The following is a 26,728-nucleotide window of genomic DNA, read 5'->3' on the forward strand; positions in this document are numbered from 1 at the left end:
GTGCTCGTCTCTTCTGCGCGGCGTGGTGGGGGATGTTGAACTATTTATCTCCATCTTCCGTCACTGATAGGAGAGAGCTCCAAGGATGTCACATGACCCAGACCTCGGGCAAGAGCTACAGGGAGCGTCCAACGTCAGCGCAACGGCCGGTGTAACTGGCAACATCTCGATATCTGCATTGCGGCATGAGGTGTCGCCTCGAGGATGACCCGATGCCACTTTACATAAATACCAGGTAGCCCACCCACCGCAATGTACTGGCCAAATGGGGTGCCCCGAGTCTATGCAGTCAACGGCCCGGAGATACAGCAGCTGGCCGTGCAGGATGACGGAACTGACAGCAACGAGGAGACACCGGACGAGAGGGAGCAACAGAATGACGGCTTCTTGAAGGGTGAACAGCGAGGTACTCCTCAGCAGCAGCAGCATGCGGGAGAAGACGAGTGGGCCGAGGAGCCTATAGCTGGACTATGTGTCTCGAAGAATGGGGCGTTGTTTGCTACGATGACAGAGACGTCTATAGCTATATGGCAGACCAAGGTAGGCCCGTCAACTGGCTATATTTGTTGTGAAATCAATTCCACTAACTGAACTTGACAGCCTACAGCCGTTGTTGCCGCCATCAAGAGATCTCGTTTGTCTATCAAGAATTACGGCCCCAACGTCGCTCTGTTGCTACGGCCTGACTCGGGCATTATTGTTGTGCAAACCCTTGACGGCTATTTGATAACCTATTCAATTGCAACCGATGCACACTCACACGTCTATCAACAACGATTTTTACAAACGCAGCCACGGAGGAATACGTTGTCGTCACACTTCACACCTAACGATTCCCATTCAATCCGTGAAGTCAGCCTACGGTTCAGGGTGGCCATCAAAGTTGATGCCGGGATTAGCAAAGCTGTGGCGCTAGATAACGAGCTCATGGTTGCTACAACTAAACCTGCCGCCATACAGCTAATTCGCTGGACTCCGGATAACAGTGGAAATCAGACTAGCACGGAGTTATTAAGCCGCATTCCGTGGATTTCAAAGAAGTCACTTGTTGTGGAAATGGTTTATGACCGTGCTATGAACCTCTTGCTATGGGTAACTAGTGACGGCCGGGTTTACGCTGTACAATATGGGTATCGCGAGGCTGAGGACTCCGCGCCCTCCAAAGTCAATTTTACCGGTCATAGGTTTCATACTCCAGAAAATGACAATCAGCGAGCCCTTCAGGTTGCCGTAAATGCAAGGTTCTCCCTGTTCGCCGTAAGCTGTGTTAGCGGTGAAATATACATTTATGCAGCCAGAGATTATATAGGGAACATCCCATTGTCCCATAAGCTACAAATGCCATCTTCCGCAGCCACTATGGGGAAAATATCCTTCCTAAGTTACTCTTCCGATGGATACTGCTTGTTTGCCGGTTACGAGAACGGGTGGACGACATGGAGTGTATTCGGAAAGCCTGGCGGAACGAGCTTCACTGGGGACAAAGCACTTGCTGAGAGTAATGATGAAACTTGGCTAACGGGAGTTTCTATGGGTGCGTGGATTGGCGGTGGCTCTGATATCCTTCTAGCATCCTCCAAAGATAAACGAATATGGGTGTTGGAAGCTGCACGCAGCGCCCTGACTGGTTGTTTTTCATCCGCAAACTTGGCTCGCGCACTTCTCCAGACAGGAACGGAAATCATTTTATATCGTGGCCATGATCTCCCTGATTTAACAACCATATCAGGAAAGGATTCGCTATGGCACCATGCCCAATACCCCCCAAACTATCTTCACTCCCAGTGGCCCATTCGCACATGCTGCGCTTCGCAAGATGGTAGATATGTGGCTGTGGCTGGCCGGCGCGGCCTTGCCCATTATAGCGTCCACAGTAACCGATGGAAAACCTTTGACGACCCCAAAGTGGAGAATTCTTTTGCCATACAGGGAGGAATGTGTTGGTATGGACACATTCTTATTGTTGCGGTTGAGTGCGATGCTTCTTACGAGGTAAACTCCTTCCTAAGGGATTATCTTTATTATACGGCTCGGTACTAACTAAATATAGCTGCGGATGTATTCCCGAGAATTGCCACTTAATAACTCTTCAGTACTCTATTCAGAACCGCTCCCGGCACCAGCGGTGTTTATCGGGCCTTCAGGCGAAGACTCTCTGTTAGTATACACTTACGATAACATACTCTACCATTATGTGATAAACGCTGTTGGAACAAGGATAAGCCTTGTTCAAGTCGGACAAATAGCTTTTCACGGGATCGTGAGAGCGCCAGCTCGTGTTCGTGCGATTAGCTGGATCCTACCAGAGGATCAACTTCGTACGTATCATGCGTCTACCCGCGCCCTCAACTATTCAAAGTTCCCTCTAATATATCAATTTAGGCGACGGGGATCCATCTCAGGATGTTGCAGTAGCGTCCGTTCTTTTCCTTGTCGATGGAAAGCTGGTATTATTGCAACCGTCGGTATCACAAACCGGGGCGTTGAAGTACGATATGCGCGTTGTAGCCCATGATGTCGAATACTACATCTTGATGCGTGACCAGCTTTCTTTTAACTTTGCGCCTCCAAATGATGAACCGAGTTCGGCTGGACAAGCCCCTGAAATGGCGGCTAACACTTCCTCTTCAGATATCTCACTAAGAGATTCATTATGGGTCTTCGGTGGGAAAGACCTTTTCGTCTGGAGCGATATGCAAGATGTACTACGCCCGACAGGTCGATCAAGTGAAGGGCCAAAAAATCTACCAATCCCAACCGACTTCTACCCAGTATCAATACTTCTTAACAAAGGCATTGTACTTGGTATTGAGCCCGAGATCACTCAAAGACGAGACGTTACATTTACATTACTGCGATTTGCTATTAGAGTGAGTTTACCCGTTAGCAATTTCCCTTGTATTGATTTCCTTACTAACATATCAGACCCAACTCTTCTTGCCATATGTGCTGCAACACAATTTATCGTATTTTGATACCCCATCAGCGTTGTCAATTTGCCACCATTTCTCACATTTATCATACTTTCCTCATGCTCTAGAAATTTTGCTACATCACGTCTTAGATGAAGCGGTGGATGACCATAGCCCAAAGGGCCTTATCCAAAGCCCGGTAAAGGGGAAGCAATTATTGCCTGGAGTCCTGGCGTTTCTTCAGGCAGCCAATCCGCCCGAATTATATCTTGACATACTTGTCCAATGCATCCGGAAAACAGAACTGCGATCTTGGCGCACGTTGTTCGCATATTTGCCTCCTCCCAACGAGTTATTTGAACAGGCATTGAAATTCAACTCATTGAAGACAGCCGGCGGTTACTTGCTTGTATTGCAGGCCTTTGATGATGTTGATGACGAGGATAGTGGAGATGGGATTGACAAAATTGAGGACTCTGCTGTCCGACTTCTACGGTTAGCGTCACAACGGGGTGATTGGGAGCTATGTGGGGAGATTGCGCAGTTCCTTATTGCTCTGGATGGATCCGGCGAGGTGTTGAAACGTGCAGTTGTGAGAGTTGGTTTGAGGCGAGAGTCCCCGGGCAGCCCTGGTGATATCGATGAAGGACCCATCCCTCGTTTTGGAATGCTGGATATAGGTCCATGATATGAAACTTAAGAGTGACTACTTAGACGCCACAGAACGAAACCTCAGCGCCATGCATAGACCCTAACTCGCTCTTGAGGCGCTGTCCTACATGATTATCACGGCTGGTCCGCCTCCCAAGTGTAACTTCATGCCTAACGGCCCCTTTCCTTTACCCAAGAGCGGAACTCCATACAGTGATTGCAGGCCATTGCTCTTGCACTATTTCTAGAATTCTTGAATCTAGTTAGGGTTAGATGAAGAGTATTATAGAATGATGAAGCCTATACAGCTAGCTGGCAGAGCCTAGACCTGCCACATATATGCACCCAAACCGGTAACAACGGCGATATGCCGCAGTGTACGTAAACAAGCAAAGAAGGGGAAGAGTTACATATCCATCCGCCTTCCGGCTATAAAATATTTAATCGAAGTTGAGTTTCCAGAGCCCATCGCCCAGATAATGACCCTCATCCATAACAACGCCTTTGCCTTTCTTTTTAATTTCCTCGGTGCCCACCTTAAGCTCCCCAACCATGCATATCTCTTCTTTCCCCTCTGCTCTGATGGCCACTATAGTGCCAGCTTCCAGCGCGTTCTCTGGGTCAGGCAGTCTCCCGCCCGCCGATGTAAGGCCAGGTGCCATTAATGTAGCACCGGAAAGAACAAACCGAATTGCGCCTCTGTCGATTCCAACCGTAGGCACCGCGTTAGGGAAGGCATGGAGAACACGAAGGTGAGGGATGAGAGGGCTGTCCATGGATTGGAAGAAAATTGGTTTCGAATCTGCAATGTAGAGGGTGACTCGATCAGGGCTGCAAAATATAAACCGGTCAACCATGCTGTCTTTGTCTGTTTTTCTTCGTGATCAAGGTCGTAGTGGTTCAGAGAACCACTATGCTTTATGGTATTCAAGATAGCCGGGAGCCTGTATAAACTCACAGCTTCATGGCTTCGAGTGAAGCCTTCTTTGGTAGAACTTCATCGATATACGGCTCGAACCCAGGATGGGTCTCCAAGAACTTGGCCCTTAAAGATCTCTGTACTGAAGACTTTACTTTCGATCGTGCACCCGCGGATATGCTAAGGAAAACCGCACCGTTAGCTATCTAATAACGCCAGTTTGATATAGGAATATAAATGACCCCGCGCATCAGCATCGCGGGGTACACTTGGCCGGATAGCAGTATGGAACTGTTTTACAGCAGCATTCCGGATCCTGTGTATAGTAACTTACTCTTTTTTAAACATTGTTCTAAATTTGCGCAGAGGTGTGATATATTGTATAACTGAAGAATAATAACCAGCTCCGCGTTGAGTAAACTCGTTGATAATGACGTTGATCACATGATGAAGAATTTATAGATTTACAGATTTGCGGAATACGAATACTCGATGTTGGATACTAGCTACTGTTACCGAGTTGAAGAAAAGGTAGATGTTCATAAGGTCATATTAATTATATTAATTCATCACATTTATTCCCTTGACTAGTGTTACAGTCGTAGAGGACGTTAATTTCTAAGCCTAGGGAGGAGCTATGTGAGATCGCCTGGGACATTATGGCTGCTCTATGCCTTGGCCGCACCGGCTTTAATCAGGACGATATCTCCATCCTCGAGAACATAATCTTTGCCCTTGGTAAGTACTTTACCAGCTGCCCTGACGGCAGCTTCATCTCCACACTCTTTTAGTACTTCGAAGTTAAAAACAAGACACTGGATAAATGTCTTTTCAAAATCTGAACAGCGAATCCCAAGTTAGCGGCTGCCATGCAAGGTACGTTGGGGGGGGGGGAGGAAATATAGACATGGGCATACCTGTGTGAATAACACCAGCGGCCTGGGGAGCTTTTGTGCCCTTACGGATAGTCCACTGTCGGACTTCATCCGTGCCTGTGGTGAAAAAGCTGCCCAAATTAAGACTCTGGCGCATGGTCACAATGATCTTTGGCAAGGCGGATCTTGTGCCTAATTTTGTACATTCTTCAGCAGCAGCGGCATCATCGCCGAATTGCGTTAGACGCTCCTCAAATGAAACTGAAAGAGGGATGATTGGATCACCCGGTGAGTTAGTTTTAATCCATTCAGCAACCTTGGGAATATATTTATTCTTCTGGCGGATATAATCCTTTTCGCTGAGGTTGACGAGGTAAACCACAGGCTTGGCGGTCAATAAAAAGAGTGGGTTAATCACATCGACCTAAGAAAATTCTTGTTAGATTATATAACGATAAGAAATTCCAAGAGTAAGTAGTTGGGTAAGAATCGGTATCAACAATCAGCTTTGGATTTTATCTCACGATGACCTCAGCGTTTAATATAGAGGCCATTCGACGAGCTGGGTTAAATTCAAGCTTTATAGCTCTTGTTCATCATAGGAGATACCGCATTCATGAGGAAGGGAGGGGAAGGGGGAACAAAAACTGAGCGTCTTACCTCCTTGGGGCCCCAGTCACCCTTCCTGATGTCATTGCCCTCTTTGAGGAAAGCAAGCACTCTGCCAACGATCTCTTCTTCCTCTTTGAGTTTTTTCATCTCAAGAGACTGGCCGCCTCGTCTTGTGAGCTTGGACAAGGCCTCCAGAGACTTCTCGACGAACTCGATATCTTTAATGCGAAGTTCCTCGCTGATGATGTTTAGATCCCGGACGGGGTCAACATCACCTTCAACGTGGACAATCTCAGCATCATCAAAACATCGTACAACCTGGAAGATGGCATCGACAGCGCGAATATGAGATAAAAAGGCGTTACCCAGTCCGGCTCCTGTTGAGGCTCCCCGGGTAAGACCAGCAATATCATAAACTGTCAGGTTAGCCGGCACTTCAGACTTGGGCTTATAGTGCTTGCATAGCCAGTCATATCGTTCATCTGGGACAATAACACGGGCTTGTTCAGGGTCAATTGTGGCAAAGGGAAAGTTGGCAGGGTTTCCCAATGTAGATTTGGTGATGGCTTGGAAGAGAGTAGATTTTCCAACGTTAGCCAGGCCAACCTAGATCCGTCACAACAGTCAGTAGAGGCCCCAGCGATTGATATTAAAAAGGACAGGATGAGAAGAAGAGGGTTCCGCACATACAATACCACTCTTCAAGCTGTTACCAGGTCGTCCTAGAAGGACCTTCTCCTTCTTGACGGGCTTTTTTGGCGCCATCTTCCCTTTCCTGCTTGCGAAGCCGCGTGTGGTTACAAGGGAGGGAGGAGACCTGAGGAGGAGAAAAGTGAATGAGGGTGAATTGGATGTAAAGGCAGGACCAGCTGCGAGATGTGTCAAATGGCGAGTTGAAGAAGAAGAGAAAAGAAGAAGAGAGCGGGAGGGGGGGAAGAGAGGCTGCATATGCTCCCGGGGCGATGTCACGCTATTTGTAAGAGTCTTTTTTCTTCTCTTTGGTCAACTCCTGCTGAGGGGCGCGAGTTGTAGCCAACTGCGAGAGTGACAAGGAAGAAGACGAAAATTTCTGCGCCCTCTAAGTACCTTTTTTCACGTGACACCCTGCCCTGCCCTGCCCTAGCCCTATATTTACGGATAAGATAAGAGACAGGAGAGAAGATGAGAGGAAAGGAGAGAGGAGAAGATGAGAGGAGAAAGGAGAGGAGAAAGAGAGAGATGGAAGAATTGATAGGCTCAGTGAGAACTAAGAGTACATATGCGAAAGACAGTCCCGCCCAGCTTTCCAGCTGCTGAATGTATATATTCCTACACCCCTAACTCCATTGCAAAGCGATAAATCCAAATCAAACCATGGTATCGTCGTCGTCCTGGCTCTCGTCGAGTATCCCAAGCAGCTGGGCATACGGTACAGTCACCCGTTGAAGGTCACGGTGTTTGCCTGCAAGTAGTCAGTATCGTGGCAGTAACATGTGTATATAATTGACAGAACTCACCAAATGCTAGAATCACGTCTTTGAGTAGCGTTCGACGCGGCCATCCACACAGCGTATCTGACTCGTTCTCCCAGGACCGCTGCTCCGGCTGTCCTTCTTGACGGGTCCGGGTTGCCTCCTCCTTCTCCGTAACCTTGTCCTCGAAGACACCGCCGAGTATATCTTCCAGGAGCTCTTCGGCTTTCAGTTTTGCGCCCTCGGCGCCCAGTCGTTTGGCGTACATTGAAAGGTACGGACGGAACTCCTCCTTTGCAGCAAGAGATAGGGTGGCAGCAACTCGGTTCTCAAGGTGCGCTATGGAAGCAGAAGCTTCGAAGCTCTCAAAACCTTCGCGAGACAGTAGAATCTTGACAAGTCGCTGTAAGAAGTGTCCACGGCCCCGTGCAAGGACCTCCTGTGTCGTGTTTCTCTCGAGGAACGGAATTATTCCTGCAGAGACAGGTGTTCCAGATTCGCCTTCTGTTTGTGTACCTCGTAGCTGAACGTTGCCTACCGGAGCTTCTGTGGAATTCCAGTACTGACTAGCCACAGCCCACCAGGGCTCTGACAGCCTCTGCCAGGTATATAATGTCGGAGAATAGCTGTAGCCGTCTCCATTGGATAGACCGATTATTATTCTGCCCTCTGAGCTAATCCGTGACGCGACTATCGACGGAACGGCGGTTGCGTGGCCCGTCATTGTATGAAGAGCTGCATCCAGAACTGGCTGAAGCGAAATGGGAGGGTGAGGCGATGAAAGTGTCGCAACGTTCCACACGTAACACATTCCTACAGCGGTGATGCATAGTACCCACGACTCCATACACTCTAGGACTACCGCCTGGGATTCAAGCACAAGAGCGTTGATAAGGCGTCGTCCTGCGGGCGTCCATATATATATAGAGCCATCTTCAGACGCCGCTGCCCAAAGCTTTTTGTTGCCGGTAACAAGTATAACGGCTTTCGGCAGGAAATCTTGCCACAGTGGCTGGTCGCCGCGGTTAAGGCTGATCCGAACGGGTTCTCGATCGGCGCTGCGTCCAGTTAGACTTGCTGCGGATGGATTGCGTGCCTCGAAAACAATGTCAACTCTTGCCTTTGAGTTGTCCGTATTGGCGGATACGTCCTTGGGGTTTCCAAGAGAATCTATCCCTTGCAGGATATGGCTTCTTATTTTAGGAACTGCAAGACGGAGTTGGCTGATAGCCATACAGGGGTTGACCACTGCAGGCCTGATGAAGCTGGGAGTCTCCTGTGGTCCACCCGGAGTAGGGACTGCAGGGACAAGGCCATCAGGGGTATTGGATAGAATAGATATAGCACCGTTATCTCTTGCTGTAGCAACCCTTTTCTCGGCGGACCCTTCCTCGTCGTCCTCTAGCTGAGAGAATTTACGTCTATTCCCAAATAACAGGGCCGCCAGACCGCCCTTTGGTAGGCGATCGAATGGTTTCGACAAGTCCAACACTGACTGTGGCCCGTCTGATGTGCCTTGGGTATTCATTGATGCGGCAACTAGCTTTGTCTGTGGAAGCGAAGATTGAGTTCCCACTGCCCCTGATACTAGAAGGGGTGCAATGCGCTTCTTTCCCTCCTTGGTATATGTTGGTCTTTGCTTTAGTCGGTCCAATTTCACGGCGTAAGGGTCCTGTTTCCCACTGCTTGAATCTGTCCCGTTAGCTGCTCCGCTTTGGGCTGCCTTCTCGTTTTGAGTCGTCTTCTGGGTGGTGGTTACGGTGGCCGTGGCTTCAGTATCTCCATTGACTGGGTGGTCAGCGTCTGTATGTTCATCCCCCATCAATGCGCCCATTCTGCCCTTAACCCCGCGGAGTTCGCCTGCTTTGCTCTTCTCTTCAAGTAGTAGACTGTCCGTAGACTCGACCATGCCAGCACCTCGTCGGTTTGTTCCGAACTTTGACAGTGACTTCTCATTTTCCTCGACGGGCATTGGATGTCCCAATTCAGCATTCTCAAATCGAACGGCTATTATAGCCCCGTCGAGCGCGGTTGCAAACAAGCTAGTTCCATCAGGACTCCATGCTAGATCCGAGATTGCCTTGACAGAAATGTCTTGTGCTATGACTACCGGCCGTGGGTTGCTTGTGATCCAAATACTTAGCGACTTATCGCCTCCAGCGCAAGCAATAACAGTCACGAGGTTGTGGATAGGATTCCCATGATTATCTAACATAGGTTTCTGGATTGGTTGCGTGGAATAAAGTCGTGGTGCAAATGCACAAACTTCCACAGGTGCCTCATGACCTATCAAGTTGATATCGCTCTCCCACGATCCACGATTTATAATCGCTACAGCGCTTACTGGGCCATTTACGGCGTTTGCAGCAGCTATATGGTTGCCATCCGGTGACCAAGAGCACCTTCGGAAGTATGTTGTAAGAGGGGAGTTGACAAATGGACTTTTAACAGTCTTTTCCAACACGAAATTATGCGTCTGATCATGGGCGGATGAGTTGGGGAGAGGTGAGTTAAAGCGGAATATTCGAACGGTGCGGTCATCACTGGCCGTAGCAAAGTATTTATTTGCCGGGTCAAAGGTAATACCCTTGACATGACTCTGATGGTTCAGGAGAGTCTTCAGTTTCTCGAAGGTATGGCCTGACCATACAACAACTTTTGAATCAAGCCCCACTGAGACCAGTATAGAAGAGTCATAAGACCACCCCAAGTCTTGAATATCGTTATCGTGGCCTATCAAGCGGCGAATGGTACGCCAGTTTTCCACAGGGGGAGGTTCATTCGATCCTATATGAAGATATTGGGGTTAGATTATGAAAATAGCTCGAGCAAGCGGAATAAAAGGGTATAGGTAGTTTGGAAGAGGGGATCCTGTACCGAATGCAGTTGCGTGAGCATTGGCATTAGCCTCCTGGGTGTATACACAAACTATCTTGTCGTCCGCGCCGGAAGCTAGGTATTTTCCATTTGGCGAGAATCGAACGGTATGTATCGTTCCAGAGTGATTGCTCATGGAAGCCAGCTGTTTAGGCTTATCTTCATACGCTGGGTCGCCTGCATTGTAAATCGCATCGGTAGACCATATTCTAACATATCCATCTATCCGTCCGCAACATATCCAGTTAGCACCTTATGCGCAAAAATCCATGACCTGCAAATTCCACCATATCAAGAAGTCCGAGTAGGAATGGATCGTTTAGGAAATTGTAGCTCACCTCCGGCGGCAGTGACCAGTCGCTTTCCATCAGGAGAAACATCGCAGCTGTATACTTCAAAATCTTTCCGTTCGCCTATTTGACAAAAGCTCCCTCATTCAGGGAGTAGGGGTTAGCAAGGCCTGTTTTCTTCTTGTTTCGAGTTTGAATAGGGTAGAGCGAGTCCGGACCTCCGTGCGTTAGCCAAACCGGCTTGATGATACGCATTGCAGTTACGGCTTCGTATCTTCTCGGGATGTATTCGTTTTGTTGGCCTCACAGGTCCGCGGGCAGTAGGGAGCGTTCGTTGGAGGGATCGTGGTCGGGGTTATTTATCGCGTGAGAGTCGCGACCATAGCTCCAAGTTCGCGGCGGAGGGAGATGGATGTAGCTTCACCAAAGCAATTAAGCGAATGGGATGCTCACGCATTACCTGCGCAAGGCAAAGAGGCACCTCGGAGGCCTTGGAGGGAGTATTCTGGAGCAGGACAGAGGACTCTATGTAGAGTGTATATATATCCTAGTCTACGGATCAAGGTGAAGTTCACTGTTATCTCCCCCCATGTGACCAAACACAGACAGATTAGGTCAGCACTGCTAAAATGTATTGAGCAATGACATTGTATATAAGCGTACTGCTAAGTCTCTATATGTGCATGTATTCATTGAACAAACGTCTATCTAGTGCCATTATATTAAACATTATCCTATCTATAAAATGTGGTATCAATATTGAAGAAGTGAATTGAACTTGGCGGGTTTCCCAAAACACGGCCACGTCTCCTACGCTGTAAAATGCGACAGGATCAAGGAGCCCCAGGCGGATCGTGTATGCTGACATCAACCATACGTCACGCCCTTGCCGTAAATGCATGAAGATGAGCGAATAGCAGAAACCTGATAACACCCGAAGTTTAGAAGCTAATAATGCAAAGGGACAGAAGGAAAAGTGCTTCTATGAAGCTGTTTTTCTGCTGGTAGACGGCTCGGTAGCACGGTCGTCGGTGGCCCTAGTCACGCCGTTCGTACTACCATTGACAAATTCGTTACCGGCTAACGCAGCAGGTGCCTCGAAGACCTTGGTCTCCTCGAGCTTCGGCTCCTCAGCTTCCGATTCCTCGTCGGACCTCTCGTCTTTGGCGACGTTATGCACGACGAACCGGTACGCGATGCGCAAAAGCAAAAAGAGCCAGAAAAGGTTGAGGCTCTGGAGTGCAACCAACAGGACGAGGAAGATCATCTTGGAGTAAATGCATTTGAACTGTCCTTCTGCCCAGTTGAGTTCGGTGGGGCCAATGTTATCAAACTCGTTGAAGAGTGAAAATATGATGCGCAGGTTTAAGTAGTTGCGTAAGTATATCCACATGCCAATCGTGGCGCTGACGAAGAGCCCTACCAGAGGGCTGTCGATGTAATTCAGAGATTTAGATGTCTATAAAAAGCGGTCTTGCGTTAAAGGGCCTTATCCAGAGCGCGAGAGGGGGGGTATGCATAATTTTTGTGAACTTACAGCAAGAAAAAAATCACTGATATCGTGGGTTATATAAACCGCGATCCCGACGTAGGTGAAGTGGAACCGATAACTTAGAGCAATAAGGACGAGGGTGACGATATGATGCGTCACCAGCTCCCTGAAGTCCTTACGTCTCTTCTCCATTCCCAATAGCATAACGATGGCCTGTTGCGCCCAATACGCGGCCTGGAACAAGTAGTAAAACTTGAAGGCGGCCTCGTGGGTTTTGTGTGGAGAGAACTCATACATCCCGCGGGTGTTAAAGTACCAGACTGGTGTCTGGCTCATAACATACAGGCCCGCGGGTCCAATAATCCCAAAATATATGGCTGTGTACGTCTGCTCCATGAACCGTAGCTTCTTTCCCAACGCTTTGAGGCCGCAGAAACTTGCTAACGGCCGTAATAGCTCTTGCATGATAAACTCGCGCGCAACGGACAAGACGATGGTATAGAACGAGACAAACGCGATATCCCAGAGTCCCTTGCCATATTGAGGGGGTTTGGTAGAATCCGAGGGTTGTTGTTCTTTGTAGGAAAGGAATATAAAATGATGGAAAACGTTGGACTCCGTTGGGTTGATTGCGTATAAGAAGAGAATGGCTAACATCGGAGCAAGAGGAACGGTCCAGGTGTGTCTGCTGGCGATCTGCTTACAACGGTGTAAAACAGAGGGTGTGTTCTTTCGTTTGTAGCGCCTTTGCTCATCGATGGTCTGCAGGACATGGCCGTTGGATGACCCATTGCTGGTGACCTCCTGGCTTCGCGCAGAGGACGCCCGCCGTCGGCGAGTGATGCCATGTCCGGTCGTTACTGAAGGCAGACGGCTAGTCGGGATGTGGAAGAGGGACGGAGGTGAAGACGCGGCCATTCCTGCGGCGGTCGTGGGCCCCAGGATAGGACGATGACGTCGTATGGAAGTTTCCGCCTGCTTTCAGGCTGCGGCGACCAGGATGCGATCGATGGTGCGGACAGGAGCCGTTACAGCTGGGCGATGCGGTAACGACGGTCGACTGAGGCGCGAGGTGCGCAAGAAGCGAATGGACGATCTCGAGTTTCGATAGGAGATGAAGTTTCGGAGGAATAAAACAAAAAAATAAATAAAATAAAAGTAAATAAAAGATGGCAGTCCGGAGTACAATTTAATCGATCAGGGGTAACGCGACGGAGATTATCAGCATGCGCGAGAACTAGTAGCCCCGTTCAGCCCCTGAAAAAAAGGCAGCGGTCCCGAGATGGTTGCGAGAGATAGACGAAGAGGAAACGAGAGACTGATCCTTGGTCAGGCTGGTGAAGGAGAGAAACGAAGAAGAGCGCGCTCCCTCTCCTCCTCTTTCTCCTCTTTTTCTCCTGTTCCCTTTCGGGGATCCTGGTCGCTTTTTTTCTCCTCAGCGGGATAAGGTCACGTGGAAAACCTAACTCCTGCGATATCAGAACGTCCGCCCCTGAGGGACATTAAAGACGGCATCAGGCGCTTCGGGGACGAGGTTGAGGCCGTTAGACCGGGGATGGCAGTGTCTGGAGCATGGTGAGAGCCCCAGGTTTGCTGAAACATAGGCTTTCGTCCCATCTGGTCCTTTGTATCGTTTGGTGAAGAAATATAAAATTCTCAACGATGAGCTTCTAAGAGCGTCCCTAGGCTTGGATCTATAAAAACAGCCGTGTACATACCCCGCATAGATATATCTATACAGATGTCTATGCTAATCACAGGGGCTACACGATCGTGCATAGATCGAAGCGGCTGACTAGCATTGTTAGGCTGTTGAGATGTGGCATAAGATTTGCAAGGCACCGTAGTCTAGCAGGGTCACACTATCCCCTCAGGGCCGTTATATTCGCCAAAGCGCAGTACCGGGATTCTACACCGAGGATTGAAACATTCCCATGGCTAGAAATGGACATAAGCAGTCCCTCTATGCACACAATAGAGTGCTGAGTAGCAACGAGGTCGTGGTAAGCAGTGGCCTTGGAGAAAGGACGTGCGTGACATATATAGACAGAGATAGCGTTGATTGAACAAAATAGCTAGCCAGACTTCATAACATATTCACCAAAGGAGTGATGTAGTTATTCACTCAGTATACGATAACAGACAGTACCCAACTCGGCTGAAGCCCCATGATAGAGATGCGCTGGCATACGCTAGCTGATCAACGTTGCTGTATCATGTGTGAACAAGCTCTTTTGGGGCTCGAGCGGTGTCACTTGGAGATCCCAGCTGTTTTGCCCTAATAATAGTCTGGATGCCGCGACATTGTTTCTGGTATGATGCGTTGAAACCGAGACCTGTCTCTATCCCTTGAACGTAGTTACTGTCGACGTAACTCCTATCCCTTGAGTATAGTTACTGTTGACGTAGGCGCCATAGGCGAACGCAGCAAGGCATACCGAGAGCTGTAGTGGCGGAGTTGCTGTCGATGTCTTGACGGAACGAACTGGGCGAATGGCAAGGCGTGCCTGAGGGTTTTGAAGTTTTCGTGAAGGGCAAAACCGCAAGGCAAGGGCTGGCCAGGCCCCACGGACCGGTCCGGAGAACTCTCGGCGTTCCTTTTTCGCGATGTCCATAAAGACCCGGAGAGCCTTCGAGGTTTCTTCAGGAACACGTCAACTGATTCACTTACCGCTCTTATGACTGGCACTCTCTGCTCTTCCAGCTTCAACTTCGTCTTCATCTTCAACTTCTTGCTGCGGTGACATCTCCTCTCCTGGCCTTTCATGAATCTCTACTCTGTGTTTCTGACGTCAGCAATACTCCTACAATAACAAGCATCTACAGGTGAGTCCGCTGGCTACGTCTGAACAGCTATGAGTTCCTGACCGACTAACTACGGGACCGCACGCAGCAGCACACGCGACCATGATCTTCACCCGCGGCGTCTCCTTGACGAACTTCCTCGTCGCCACCTCGGCCCTGGGCTTCCAGGTGTTCGTCCTATACCCGTGGCACAAGCAGCTCGACAACGCCTTTGCAGAGCTCAAGAAGGAACATCTGCGGGTCCTGCACGGCGAGGCTGCCCGTATGGACGAGCTGAAGGGGATCAGGGAGCAACTCGTCCAGCTCCAGAAGAGAAGATGGATTTGAACATACAAGCATGGCGTACGGAGCACTTAATACCTACCACACTACTACACACACTACACTACACCTAGATGATAGATTCCTATCTCCCGGCAGAAGAAGCCGCTGTTGAACTTGAAGATAGACAGCCTTAGATAGCACAAACAGTTAATAAATCAAAAACACGTTTGAAACTACCCTTTTCGTGCTTCTTTCTATGTGCACAAGCTGGGAGGAATCGCCGAGAGCCGAGGAACAGAGTTTGGCGCAAGGAACTGGATCGGCGCCCGGAGAACTCTCGGCGTTTGGCATGGCGCGCGCTAAGCATGCGACGTCATCTTCCCTGTACGTCTTTCCACTCGTCCATGTTCAAGGTATATTCATATGTTCAAGGATATACCATACGTAGAGGATCTATATACAGAGTAGGGTACTGTCTACCCCCGTTCGACGTCTATCTCCGGCCGATGTCTCCCCTTGGACCCGGGCTGAGCCTTTTTCTCCAAGAGCCACCAGCCGCATATCAAGGCTACTGTGATGGGCACCGAGATGGCCCATAGAAGCCAGAAGTTACGGCGGACAAGCAGCGTTTCACCTCCTCCCTTCCCACCGCCAGACTGCGGAGATGGCGATGAGCCCGAGGATTCAAAGAATGGCGTACTGAAGACTGTAGCTATCGTCGAGAGAGGGAGGAAGACGGTGGCAGCCAGAGAGAGCGCCTTCAAGCTATAGCTGTCCCGCTGCGTGATGCGGCTGTTTTGCATGGCATCAATGTTGAATGCCTATCGATTCCACGGTTAGCGGAGGGTTCGGGTTACAAACCTAGTTCGGCGGAGGGGGAGCGTACGAGATTAATGATATTCGCCAGCCGCTTTTCAACGCTGATAATCCTCAGTTTGGTCGCCTGGAAGAGCTCCCTGCGGTGGACCAGGGTACTATGCGTGGCTTTCCAGATAGGCAGGTGTGTATCGGGCAGTTCGCGGTGATGGGCGATTGCCGCGTCGAGAGACCGAAGGGTTGCCTCGAGCCCTTCGAGCATAAAGATTGCGTTTTTCGCAATGGTATGAACATGGTGAAGATCAACAACCGGGGCACCTTGGAAACTGGCATCAAGGTGTCTTGCGCCACGAAAAGCATCCTGTTGTCACGTTAATCCAGGGCCAGGGGCCAGTCTCAACGACAAGGGCATACCTTTTCGATATTCCGACAAAAATCGTTGGTTTTCCAGCCACTATCGTCCAGATGGATGTACCAGGCCTCGTACACCATATCTAATAGCAGATACGGGTCTTGAAGGACATCCTCCCAATCGGCTCCTCGTACGAGCCTGATGAGTCGCTTGCCAATAGTACTCGCAACATGCCCGAAACACATCAGAGTAACAGGCGCCTTACAATGGAACCTACCGTCGGGTGTTCGGTCACCGGCCGTGGACCATTTTAGAACAACGGAGGACCGCAGCCATTCTGACCTTTCGACGTCTGGAGACGAAGCTGTGCACAGGAATTGGATCCATACCGCTATAGCAGAGACATTAGATGGTGCACTGACATATGATCAATAATACTATACATGGAAATCAAAAGCCAGACATTGTGGAGGGTGATATACTCACATTGCACTCCGTCTTTAGTTAACGATGAGCCGAATGAATGTGTCACAGATCGCGCTCTCTCCAACACAAATCCGCTGGGGATCTCACACCGGTCTACCAGGGTTCGAAAATCTGGGATTTCACCGAAACCGTCAAACGGAGCCATGCTGGGGTTGGGTTAGCCATTTCTACCATTTACACCAACATAGTATTAAAATGTGAATGGCAGGCTAGTGATTCACTACTCACATCGCCATCAAGTCGTAACTCGCAGGTGGAGGCAAATCCATCGCAGTTTGGGCTAGGGAGTACTCATATCCTCGATCTTTTATTGTTCCCGGTTAGTTTACTGTCTGTTGCATTGCTCCTCCTGCTCGCTCACCCTGATGGCATTTCAACACATGGAAGGCGACAGCTGTCTCGCCATCGACTTCATCCTCTCCGGCCTCCTCATTCGCTGCCAAATCTTCGATGTAGGCGAGGTTTTCCGTGCATGCCGTCATGGTTTGGAACTTCTGTTTAACCTCCCTCCGGTTGTTTATGCAACTTTCGTCTTGCTCCGCCAAAAGTGGTATAGAAGGTGGGTTTTAAAATATTCAAGGATATTTTACGGCGCAACCTGCTGGCATCTATCTTCTCTATTAGAAAATAGCCTTGTTGACCTACACAGTGGGAAACGAGAAAAGAAACTAACTGATCCTTTTGGCGAGGCTGGATATACCCCTGTCAACTCATGTCACATGACCTATTATCGTATCCCTGGCCGTCGACAACGCGGCTTATTGGATCGACAGCGGGATCGGCGATTAGTTGCGTCAAGGCGGCATGCATGCATGACGCACAGGATGCTCCAGGGGACGCCAATGCACAGCGGACGGCGTTGTTGACTGGTCTTGAGCGGAGCTAAGCCTGGATACAATAACCAGCCATAACCCGGAGTTTAAGCTGTCTTGACTGTCACATAGCCTATGTTTCCATGTTCCTTAGTCGTTTAGAATGTTTTGGTGAGCTTATCTTTGGTCCGCCAACAATTTCATCTTGAAGACACCCTTCCTTCCAGGGGGTTGGAAAGACCGATTTAGAATTCCAACAAAACAGGAGGTAAACGTTGATTATATTATCTGGCTGGTAAAGCTTGCAACAAGACAGCGTGGGCATTTGCATCGATGACTAGGGGTATGTAGTCTTATATTTGTAAAAGTCCATGCTGTCATAGGGTATGTGGGCCATGATTGGAGTCGCATCCAACATCTAGTTTTTGCGTAAGTCATTCAGCCTGAATTCGGGCACCAAAGTCAGGCAAACAAAGACAAGTGTAATGCATCGGGTAAGGGATGATGTTGTGTGTGCTGCACTGTGTAAAAGCCCTAGCCAACACCAGGGGTGTTTCGAAAATTTGAGGGACAGTACAGTTATGGTCTGCCTCTGTGCCCTGGATATTTCATTTCCTAACATGTAGCTTTAGTAATGTTCGAAGACCGCATTCCCCCGTTTAAAAATGTTGAAATATCTCATCACAAATGAAGTTAAAGAGAGCACGGTATACTTGACTGAAAAGGAAGAGGTGTTCTCCAAATAATCCGGGGACAATGGAAAACTAGGCGGCACTTTGACTGCCCCTGAAAACACCGCCTTACTCAACATTGACCTCCCGCACGAAAGTAATAGCCTGCAGCGGTATTTCTGGGAACATGATAATGGTTCGCTCTGCTTGACCAAAGGTCTTGGGACGCCAATCGTTCCTGTCATTGTGGGCAGTTCACAATTCATGAGGCGCGCACGAATGGGCGTGGAAGCTTCGTATATGCACAGGTGGGGTCCTTATCGCGCTAGCGAAGGTTGCAATGAAGCACGAGCATATCTTCCTCGGAGGTGGATTGCAGGCGGCACAAGTCATTGCAGAATTCTGTCTGCAACTGAAAAGATCCTGAGGCCAAGAAGGCTAGACGGCTAAAAGTGGTGGAAGGTAGACCCGCCGCGCGCGCGGGGGGGACTTGGGTTTGAGTTTTCATCACCAAGTTTGCTCAGATGTAGCCTTATCGCTATGTAATATCATGGTGGTTCTGTCTAAGAGAGATGGCCCTGGGCCAGGCATTCAAGTGTGGATATCAACTAATAGACGATGATGGGGGTACGCTAGTTGGTATGGGCCATTTGGCGGTCCGCACAACCACCCCAGATACCACACCAACCGATAGACAAACTCCAGCACCGCCCCTTTCGTTCAGCGGGATGGTTGCGAGACCTTGGTTGGCAGTTTATTTAATGTGTATGTGCGTCTGGACAAGCCTCATTTGCAAAGCTTATTTTACACTAGCTCATGTGGAGCCGCTCTAAAGTTTGCGGAGGTGACTATAACAGAGCATTTTATTCCCATATCCCTGCTGGGATAGCTAGGTAATTGAGAATTTGCTAGATAATTTGATCTGTCTATGTCCATCTGAATACCCCCGAGAAAGCCTGATATTTCAGAGCGGGTATCGTCCGGCGCCAAATCGGGGCGCCGGTATAAGCCCCACGATACTGTCAACTTTCTATATTGGATTGGTCGCGACGACTGGAACGGTCAAACTCACCACCAAGGTAGCGAAATTTATCTAGAGTTTGGTCATTTTCATGGATTAACTCACACAAATGGCACCCAGCGACAGTTACAGGAGCTTTTCGAGGAAAGTGGAACGCTGAATACATTACAGTACGTCATGGCTGCTTACCGAGAGAAATTACACAGCAAGGTCTCTGATGAGGTGATTTGGGGCAAAACATTTGCACATTTTTCTAAAACGCTTTGGAGCTTTTGATATTGGTGGTGGGAAGCAGGAAACCTCGAGAAACATGTTATATCAAAGTTGTCCAAAACGGAAGAAAATTCGGGATCGGCTTGAAGAGTACATCGTCGACGCCAACTGAGTCTGATCAAAGGGGTTTCAACGTGTTCCTTTGGCCACCCGCGTTATTGTACACTTTCCACTCCTTTGGTGTTTTTACACGGAGACGCCACTGGTATTGGAGTTAATACCGATAATGGAGTATGGGAAATGCGCACGTACTCAGCGACTTTGTTTATAGAGTTGGGTACATTGGATCTAGAAGGCAGGTTCCTTGCCTGTTAGCTAATGCAGTCGAGATTTACGTCCATGCTACTGGATGTAGGATTTCATCGTAAATATGGAGTCAAAAATAACCATTCGCCGTTATGATCAGTCTCCTGCATGCACCACATTTCCGGTCCCCGCCAAACGCATGCAATGATGTTCATACCGAGCAACTCGGTCAGTTCGACGCCATATGCCCTTATGTATTGTGTTGTGCGGCGTTCTCAATCTCAACAATCGCCGTCATTCTGAACATTAGGAACAAAATAACTACTGGAGTTCCTACAGTCTCGCACTATTACTTGCCTATTGTGACCTCGCAAGCACTCAGGCTCAAGTCTCACATCATGAACGAGCAGTAATAGGGAGGTAGATAAGTCGGGGTTAAGACCAAGCACAAGCATAGAGCTCTATATCGCACGCCCGATGGTATATGTATGGTTATTGGAAGCAATGCCCATGAAATGACCCCAACTCCAAGTCTGAGATACGAGATATTTGATTGATTTGATTGGTCAGGTGGGTCTGGAGCAATCTATGAGATTTCAATCTATCAAGCACTGATCATCTAAATACACGATATTGAGCTCCTATTTATGTTCCTCATACGGCCATGTATCTTGCCATCGCGGAGATGCCAGCTACAGCTGAAACAGGCGTTAAAACGCCGGGCGTAGCATTTGTTCGATGATGGAGAGCTGACACTGATATTTAATGAAACGGCGTAGTTGACTAACGTGTTTCGTACGATCAGGCAGTATTACACCGAATCTCCGTTCAACACCAAGAGATGCTTGTCAGCGACCGAGAAGGAAAGGGATTAGTAGATATATTCACGGCGACAGTTCTGAAGCCCATTCTTACTGACTTGAGTGGGTGGGACTCACGCCTGGATTGTCTGGTATAGATGCGAAACGATCTCGTAAATGGTTCGCGGTTTGAGATTCGGCTAGAATACCACATGGCTCGACTTTCTGAGTGTCCTCAGCCCATGTAATCAGCATCTCGGTCCCTCAGATTATCGCACGTTAGTGGCGTCGCTGGATGGAAGAAATGGTCTCCTGCCGGGTAGAATCGAATATATAATGTACGAGGCAAAGGATGATGCCCGTACAAAACTGACGTATCTCGTTAAATATTATATCCCCTCTGTTGTGGATTAATATTGGTTCTTCACACGATTTCACAGTTAGCCAATGAAAAGTAAGACAACCCTGCTCTTCGTGATCTCAGCCTTACGTCTCAACCTCAGTGGGACAGCTTAAACCGATTAAAATGCATACCTTTCACAATATTAGGGAACAGACAGCCGCTCATGATTATGTCGTAGGAAGAGAAACCCAAGGGAGCCCGAATTTCCCGTTCAAAGAGCACACCTTGTCAATATCATCAGGCGAACACTTCTTTGTACTTGGCGGCCGTGGGATTCGGGACGTCAAACATCATTAACAGGACGGTTTCATGCATCCGCCTGCTCACGACTTTCGCTGTGATTGCTGTCCTGCTGGGTACAGTCGCAGCGCAGGCTCCGTGTCAAACAGCTCTTCCCGAGCCTGAAAACTGTACAGGCTCAACTGATACTTTCATCGGCGACGCTGGCCAAGATATCCCCAACTGGTTAAATCGAGGCGTCTGCATTCGTGCTGATGGCCAATTTCGGCAATGCTATGTGAACCTGAACTCGGCCCTTACCAGCAGACTGAATAAACTCCGGAAGGCGGAATATTCTGGCGCCGCCAGTGTCCTCGCGCTTCTGCCAAACATTGGCGCGTTGCTTGGTGCCACAAATGAGATCTGGCGTGGTGCCATTTGGAGGCATTATAGCGATATTCCTTTCCTTGGGCGCCATTATGCCAGTTCCGGCTAGTTAGCGATTATGAGGGGAGTGTTGAGATAGCACTGCGCCAACTGGGAACCCCCAAGACCAGCACTCCATACATAATTGGTTCCAAGACGAAAACAGCCACGAGAAACTCGCTTATCGTCATGATATGCGTGGGGGGGTTAAGCCCGCGCGAGTCAGTTCTTGCTTGAAATCCTTTAGCGAGGTTATCAGTATTAGGGGTTTTCGTCATGGGGACAGCATTCTTCACCTTAGCGCAACTACTAGCGCTGCAAAGGGCAATCCTGGTACCTATCTTCGTTCTCTCTTATGCTGTTTTTAAAAGAGCAATAGTAGGCTGGGTCGTCACTGGGATTGATAGTGGTGATCCTTTGGTACTCATCGCAGATTCGACCGAGGAGGCTTGTGACATTATCCAGGGCGTTATGATGATAGATACAGCTGCATGGAACAGGGCAGTCATCCAGGACTCCGACCTTCAAGCTCAGCTGTCATGTCAACTGGCATCTACAGCGCTAGCACCTGAGGTTGACCCTACCGACGTGCAACCATCACTTAGATCGTCCATGTCTCCGCAAGAAAAAGCGCCATCGATTTCTCGTTTACCACCGAACGAACCTCTCGACCAGAAAACACAAGATCAAGATCTAGAGACATACTTTCAGTGGTAGGCGGGGAAGTCTGCAGACGATCCAGGTGGCCTTTGAGAACCGTTAGAACTTGCAGCGTGCATTCTATAGTCTCGGACCATGGTTTCTTTTCGCTCGGAGGAAACACCTATCTCGGAATTTAGCCCAAGTTCCTTACTTTTTCACTGCACCGGATGGCTTGTCTGTTGGTTTTGAACTGAATACTATGGGTTTCACCACTGAACGCACGCGAATCAATCGCATCAAAGCAGAGCCTACCATGGTTTACATCAAGAGCCAAGGTGGCCGTTTCTCACGACGGGGAATTTTTACCCTGGTCAGTTCAGAGCCATCCATGTCCAATATTTCAAACTTACAAGAACCGCCAAAAGCCACCATGAAGCCACCATCAAGCCACCGGATGCCGCTATACAGTCACTAGTATTTGATCAGCACCACGATCGTCGTCGAGGAGGATGGCGACGTTACCCGTCCAATTATTCGGGTTCAGTACTTTCTTTACTCTGGTGAAAAGAGGTTCCCGATGCCTTAAAAAAAGAAAGCTAGTTTGCCACAGCCCTATGCACATAATATAGTGAAGGACTTCTGGAAGATATTCTAAAAACGCCTCAAAAGCAGACTTATTTCGAAAACAGCTCGGTGCATCCAAGCCAAGCATGCCCCTGGCGATATCGAGCTTAGAACCAACGCCATGTATATCGGGGTTAAATCACCTATGGCTTGGGATGGAGGTGTACGGAGTAGAGAAGTAGAAACGCTGTCTCTCTCACACGGCTGACATGTCTGCTCTAAGTAGTTGGGCTATAGAGTCTGAATTTCTTCGGCTTCCATAAGAACTCTTCAGCTTGACAAATGTCGGCATCTATATAACTCGGAGTATCTACGCAGTGCCATCTCTGCAGGCGTTTTGAATATTCTTTATCGTGCTTAACCCCCTCTTCTCGGCTGTCGTTAACCGTTATATGCTGCTGCATCAGAAGAACTTGCGAACTACCAAGTGTTCGCTAAGCGAAGGCCTTTGTGAGCAGGTCACCGCTCTATCTTGGTGTAGAATGCAGATCGATCCTTCGGCAATTCTGATATCTGCTTGCCTCGCAGTCGACGCCGCAGCGATCCCAGCGGATTGATCTGTCAACTCTGTGGAGTGGTTTGTAAACTATTCAACCGTGATCTTCGTCCCCGCACAACCATGGATCAAAAACGTCTCCAGCGAGCCCCTATCATGGATAACCTGAACTTTCTCACGTCCAGAGTTCACGGGAACATAGGCATGGTTGGCACGGTTGACATCCTTAATCAACCAGGCGAGAGCAACCCCGGCTTTCGACGTCCGCTAAACAATCATCAAACCTCAAAGCGCCTAGTTCTTAGTGCTGCGCTAGCGACGATAGTTGTTACAGGGCTCCCCTACATGGCTTGTGAGGGTGTGTCAGGATAATCTGCGACAAGAGTAGCCTCGAAGACTGCAGACCGGTCGACACCATGCAGCTCCCTCCAACCTCGGTGATACTCACCTGGCCCAAGCCTAACTATCTCAATCCGACTGACATCCGGGGCCCCGCCATCGTCATTTTAACATGCATATTTTTGCCCCTGGTAGTGGGCGTCATTATCGTTCGCATATTCACCCGCGTCCATATCTCAAAGAGCTTCGGCGCAGATGACATTTTGATTGTTGCCGCTGCCATTCCGGCCGTCTGCTGTGGAATCATCACCGTCATAGCAGTAATCAGATTTGGTTGGAATCGACATGTTTACGATGTGCCGTTTGCGCAGCTAGCCCTAGGTTTAAAGCTGACGATGGTAGTGGAATGTCTCTTCGCCATCGGATGCTCGCTGACCAAGCTCTCGCTACTCTGCTTCACACGCAAGATCACGGCCGGTACAAATTCGACTTCCCTAAAATGGGCTGTTATAGCTACCATGGTGATCGTTGGGCTAGAGATGGTTGTCTTTTGCCTCGTGGTTGTTTTCACCTGCAGGTATGTATATATAGCCTCTAGCTATCTCGATACACTTCTTCTTGCTAATGTCTGATTCTAGGCCAATTTCCGCTTATTGGACCCTGTCAACTAAACCACAAAACTGTATAAACGAAGCTGCACATATCCTGGCTGGCGGGATACTCAACGCCGTCACTGACTTTGTCGTTGTCATCTTGCCAATCCCTACCGTCATGACTCTCAAGCTCCCCACCAGGCAGCGTGTGGTGCTCTGCATGTTATTTGGTGCCGGGTTCGCAGTTTGTATCGCTGGCAGTGTACGAGTCTACTTTACCTATGAGTTGAACATCTCCCACGATAAGACATGGGCTGCCTATCCCGTCTGGATCTCTGGCACCTTTGAGATGTATCTCGGAGTTGTACGTTCAAGCCCCCGCTAGTCTACCCTATATCAAGTGTACCAAACTGACATGACTATTTTTCCAGCTCGCTGCCTCATTGGCATCTCTCAAGCCATTCTTCGCGCGCTACCTCCCCACCATCCTCGGCAGCCTCGTCTCCCAGCGCTACACAGTCTCCGGATTCTCAAATGGTTACTCGAACCCCAAACTCAACCGCGACCAGTATTCTCACACGCGCGAAAGCAAGGCTGCAATGCTCGAGAGCGGCCAGACCACGACGATTACGTCTACATTCGGCTGCGATCTTGAGTTCGACCAGTTAACCCCCCACGATGGGGTGATGGTATCCAAGTACATAGCGTATGAAGAGAGCAGGAATGTGTCAAAGCCCAGTTTTCATTCTACGGATGCGTCGTCACAGTCAGAATTGAGGAGGGCATGATGAGCTTGTGGATTTTGGGGCTAGGCGTTAATCTGTGTGCGATACCCGGGAATCTTTTCTGTAAATACATTTTGGGCGTTTGGGGTGGCCTTCCTTGAATTAGAATGCGGCTGGGGACCCTGTATATTATTTTAATGTAACTAATGGCCATATATACACATACCTCTTGGATCTTAGTGTTGACGTGACAAGCTGGAGCCTGCACATGTGGACTTGAACATCCAAGAGATCATACGTCTGTAACGCTATTCCAACACTAACTCAGTGCAAATATCAACGATTATACTTTTATCAGGAGTATACGCGTTAATTTTGAACGAATAGAAGTATCCCTGAATCATTATGTTAGGTATAATACATATACATTAGTACGGAGTTATAGGGAAGAGTATAATTACTGGTGGGAACAATTGGCGATTCAATAGTGCATAACACCGAATTACCGCTGCACCTTGATGTGGTGGGCATGTCGCTGTTTCGCCGTCCTGTTCAACATCGTCCACGGCATCACACAAATAGAAGGGCACGGGTGTAGTTCGGTCGTTGACTTCGACTGTAATATTGGCTATAGAACTCCGAGGTATATCTCTCTGGAAAGAGCCGGCCATCTCGAAGAGGACAATTGCTTCTCTATACGGCGCCTAAATCAGATGGATCTCAATCTAGCTATAAAGGTAAGAATGAAAGAGTGATACTAACGTCTTCAGCGGAGGAGTAATGGTAATATTGTCAATCTGGAAAAGATCACTTTCCCCCTGTCGGCCATCGCAATGGTAGAAGCCTGACCCGCCGGGGATATAGTTCCTTGATGTAGGCTCGGAGATTAGGGGGACTTGGGGGTTATGTGGAACACTGCTAATCGGCAAAACCAACAGAACAGTGATAAGCAGAACTTGTAACATGTTCGACATTTTTATCACGTTAAAGAAGGATAGTGTTCCAGAGAGAGATGAGAAGCAGAAAATAAGAAGAAGGGAGAGAAATCACTTTTACAAGTTGAGGTCAGGGTATCTATATGGTGCTAGTTAACTAGCAACCAACATGAAGTGGTTGGACACCACGCTCCCCAGGGACATACTCGCTAGGATCTTGCTGCGTGCTTCCAGATTGCCCCTGGTTTCACCTAGTGCACAGTCTCACTGATTGTGCTTTCAGTCATGGCCGCAGTCATTCTATTTGTAGTACTTGACTCCGGGAGGGACATCTGATACCTCCGTGATGTTAAAAATATACGCCTGTGATTCATCGTAGGTACTATCTTGCGTGCAGTAATGAGATCTGGCTGCTCAGCTCCATTCGTAGTAGTAAACGACGTTGCGCTTGTCAAAATTTCCAGTTTCCAAGGGTATTCGTGCGTACCTGGTTCGTAAGTAGTTAAAGATACAATGACAAGCATCCCTTGTATTAACCCCGTTGCTATTTTTATACTTAACTAAGTATTGAGAACACCTAATTTAAAGAGAACAAGGATCAATATGTCAGGCCTCCATCTCTGTCAACGGAGGGAATATTGGCTATTTAAGATGCCATGGTGCTGGCAGCTTGCTTTCAACTAGTGTGTCTTGGTGGAGAA

The 26,728-nt window shown here is 48.7% G+C and overlaps 8 protein-coding genes across 8 annotated transcripts; 3 read left to right on the forward strand and 5 right to left on the reverse strand.

The window, feature by feature from the left end:
- Positions 1-252: 252 nt before the first annotated feature.
- GIQ15_04266 (uncharacterized protein) lies at positions 253-3,600 on the forward strand (the record flags this gene model as incomplete). Its single annotated transcript, XM_033551683.1, has 6 exons — positions 253-540; positions 601-1,992; positions 2,051-2,157; positions 2,218-2,318; positions 2,383-2,870; positions 2,926-3,600. 6 exons carry the CDS (start codon positions 253-255, stop codon positions 3,598-3,600), a joined length of 3,051 nt encoding a protein of 1,016 aa, XP_033405413.1.
- Positions 3,601-4,003: 403 nt separating this feature from the next.
- Positions 4,004-4,830, reverse strand: GIQ15_04267 (translation machinery-associated protein 20; the record flags this gene model as incomplete). Its single annotated transcript, XM_033551684.1, has 3 exons — positions 4,004-4,394; positions 4,522-4,662; positions 4,817-4,830. The coding sequence occupies 3 exons, from the start codon at positions 4,828-4,830 to the stop codon at positions 4,004-4,006; spliced, it is 546 nt and encodes a 181-aa protein (XP_033405414.1).
- A 320-nt stretch (positions 4,831-5,150) lies between these two features.
- Positions 5,151-6,917, reverse strand: GIQ15_04268 (GTP-binding protein YchF; the record flags this gene model as incomplete). The annotated part of the gene is made up of 4 exons (XM_033551685.1): positions 5,151-5,320; positions 5,400-5,781; positions 6,018-6,575; positions 6,660-6,917. 4 exons carry the CDS (start codon positions 6,915-6,917, stop codon positions 5,151-5,153), a joined length of 1,368 nt encoding a protein of 455 aa, XP_033405415.1.
- A 398-nt stretch (positions 6,918-7,315) lies between these two features.
- GIQ15_04269 (HIR1 protein) lies at positions 7,316-10,677 on the reverse strand (the record flags this gene model as incomplete). Its single annotated transcript, XM_033551686.1, has 4 exons — positions 7,316-7,410; positions 7,466-10,207; positions 10,298-10,519; positions 10,572-10,677. The coding sequence occupies 4 exons, from the start codon at positions 10,675-10,677 to the stop codon at positions 7,316-7,318; spliced, it is 3,165 nt and encodes a 1,054-aa protein (XP_033405416.1).
- An 892-nt stretch (positions 10,678-11,569) lies between these two features.
- Positions 11,570-12,997, reverse strand: GIQ15_04270 (sphingosine N-acyltransferase lac1; the record flags this gene model as incomplete). The annotated part of the gene is made up of 2 exons (XM_033551687.1): positions 11,570-12,046; positions 12,125-12,997. 2 exons carry the CDS (start codon positions 12,995-12,997, stop codon positions 11,570-11,572), a joined length of 1,350 nt encoding a protein of 449 aa, XP_033405417.1.
- A 1,989-nt stretch (positions 12,998-14,986) lies between these two features.
- Positions 14,987-15,211, forward strand: GIQ15_04271 (uncharacterized protein; the record flags this gene model as incomplete). Its single annotated transcript, XM_033551688.1, has 1 exon — positions 14,987-15,211. One exon carries the CDS (start codon positions 14,987-14,989, stop codon positions 15,209-15,211), a length of 225 nt encoding a protein of 74 aa, XP_033405418.1.
- A 413-nt stretch (positions 15,212-15,624) lies between these two features.
- On the reverse strand, positions 15,625-17,284 carry GIQ15_04272 (uncharacterized protein; the record flags this gene model as incomplete). Its single annotated transcript, XM_033551689.1, has 6 exons — positions 15,625-15,969; positions 16,035-16,325; positions 16,379-16,707; positions 16,803-16,948; positions 17,031-17,106; positions 17,164-17,284. The coding sequence occupies 6 exons, from the start codon at positions 17,282-17,284 to the stop codon at positions 15,625-15,627; spliced, it is 1,308 nt and encodes a 435-aa protein (XP_033405419.1).
- Positions 17,285-23,558: 6,274 nt separating this feature from the next.
- On the forward strand, positions 23,559-25,155 carry GIQ15_04273 (uncharacterized protein; the record flags this gene model as incomplete). Its single annotated transcript, XM_033551690.1, has 4 exons — positions 23,559-23,793; positions 23,970-24,351; positions 24,413-24,731; positions 24,799-25,155. 4 exons carry the CDS (start codon positions 23,559-23,561, stop codon positions 25,153-25,155), a joined length of 1,293 nt encoding a protein of 430 aa, XP_033405420.1.
- Positions 25,156-26,728: the final 1,573 nt, after the last annotated feature.

The sequence above is a fragment of the Arthroderma uncinatum genome (assembly GCF_011692745.1).
Source record: "Arthroderma uncinatum strain CBS 119779 chromosome Unknown scaffold3, whole genome shotgun sequence".
NCBI classification, from domain to species: Eukaryota; Fungi; Ascomycota; class Eurotiomycetes; order Onygenales; family Arthrodermataceae; genus Arthroderma; species Arthroderma uncinatum.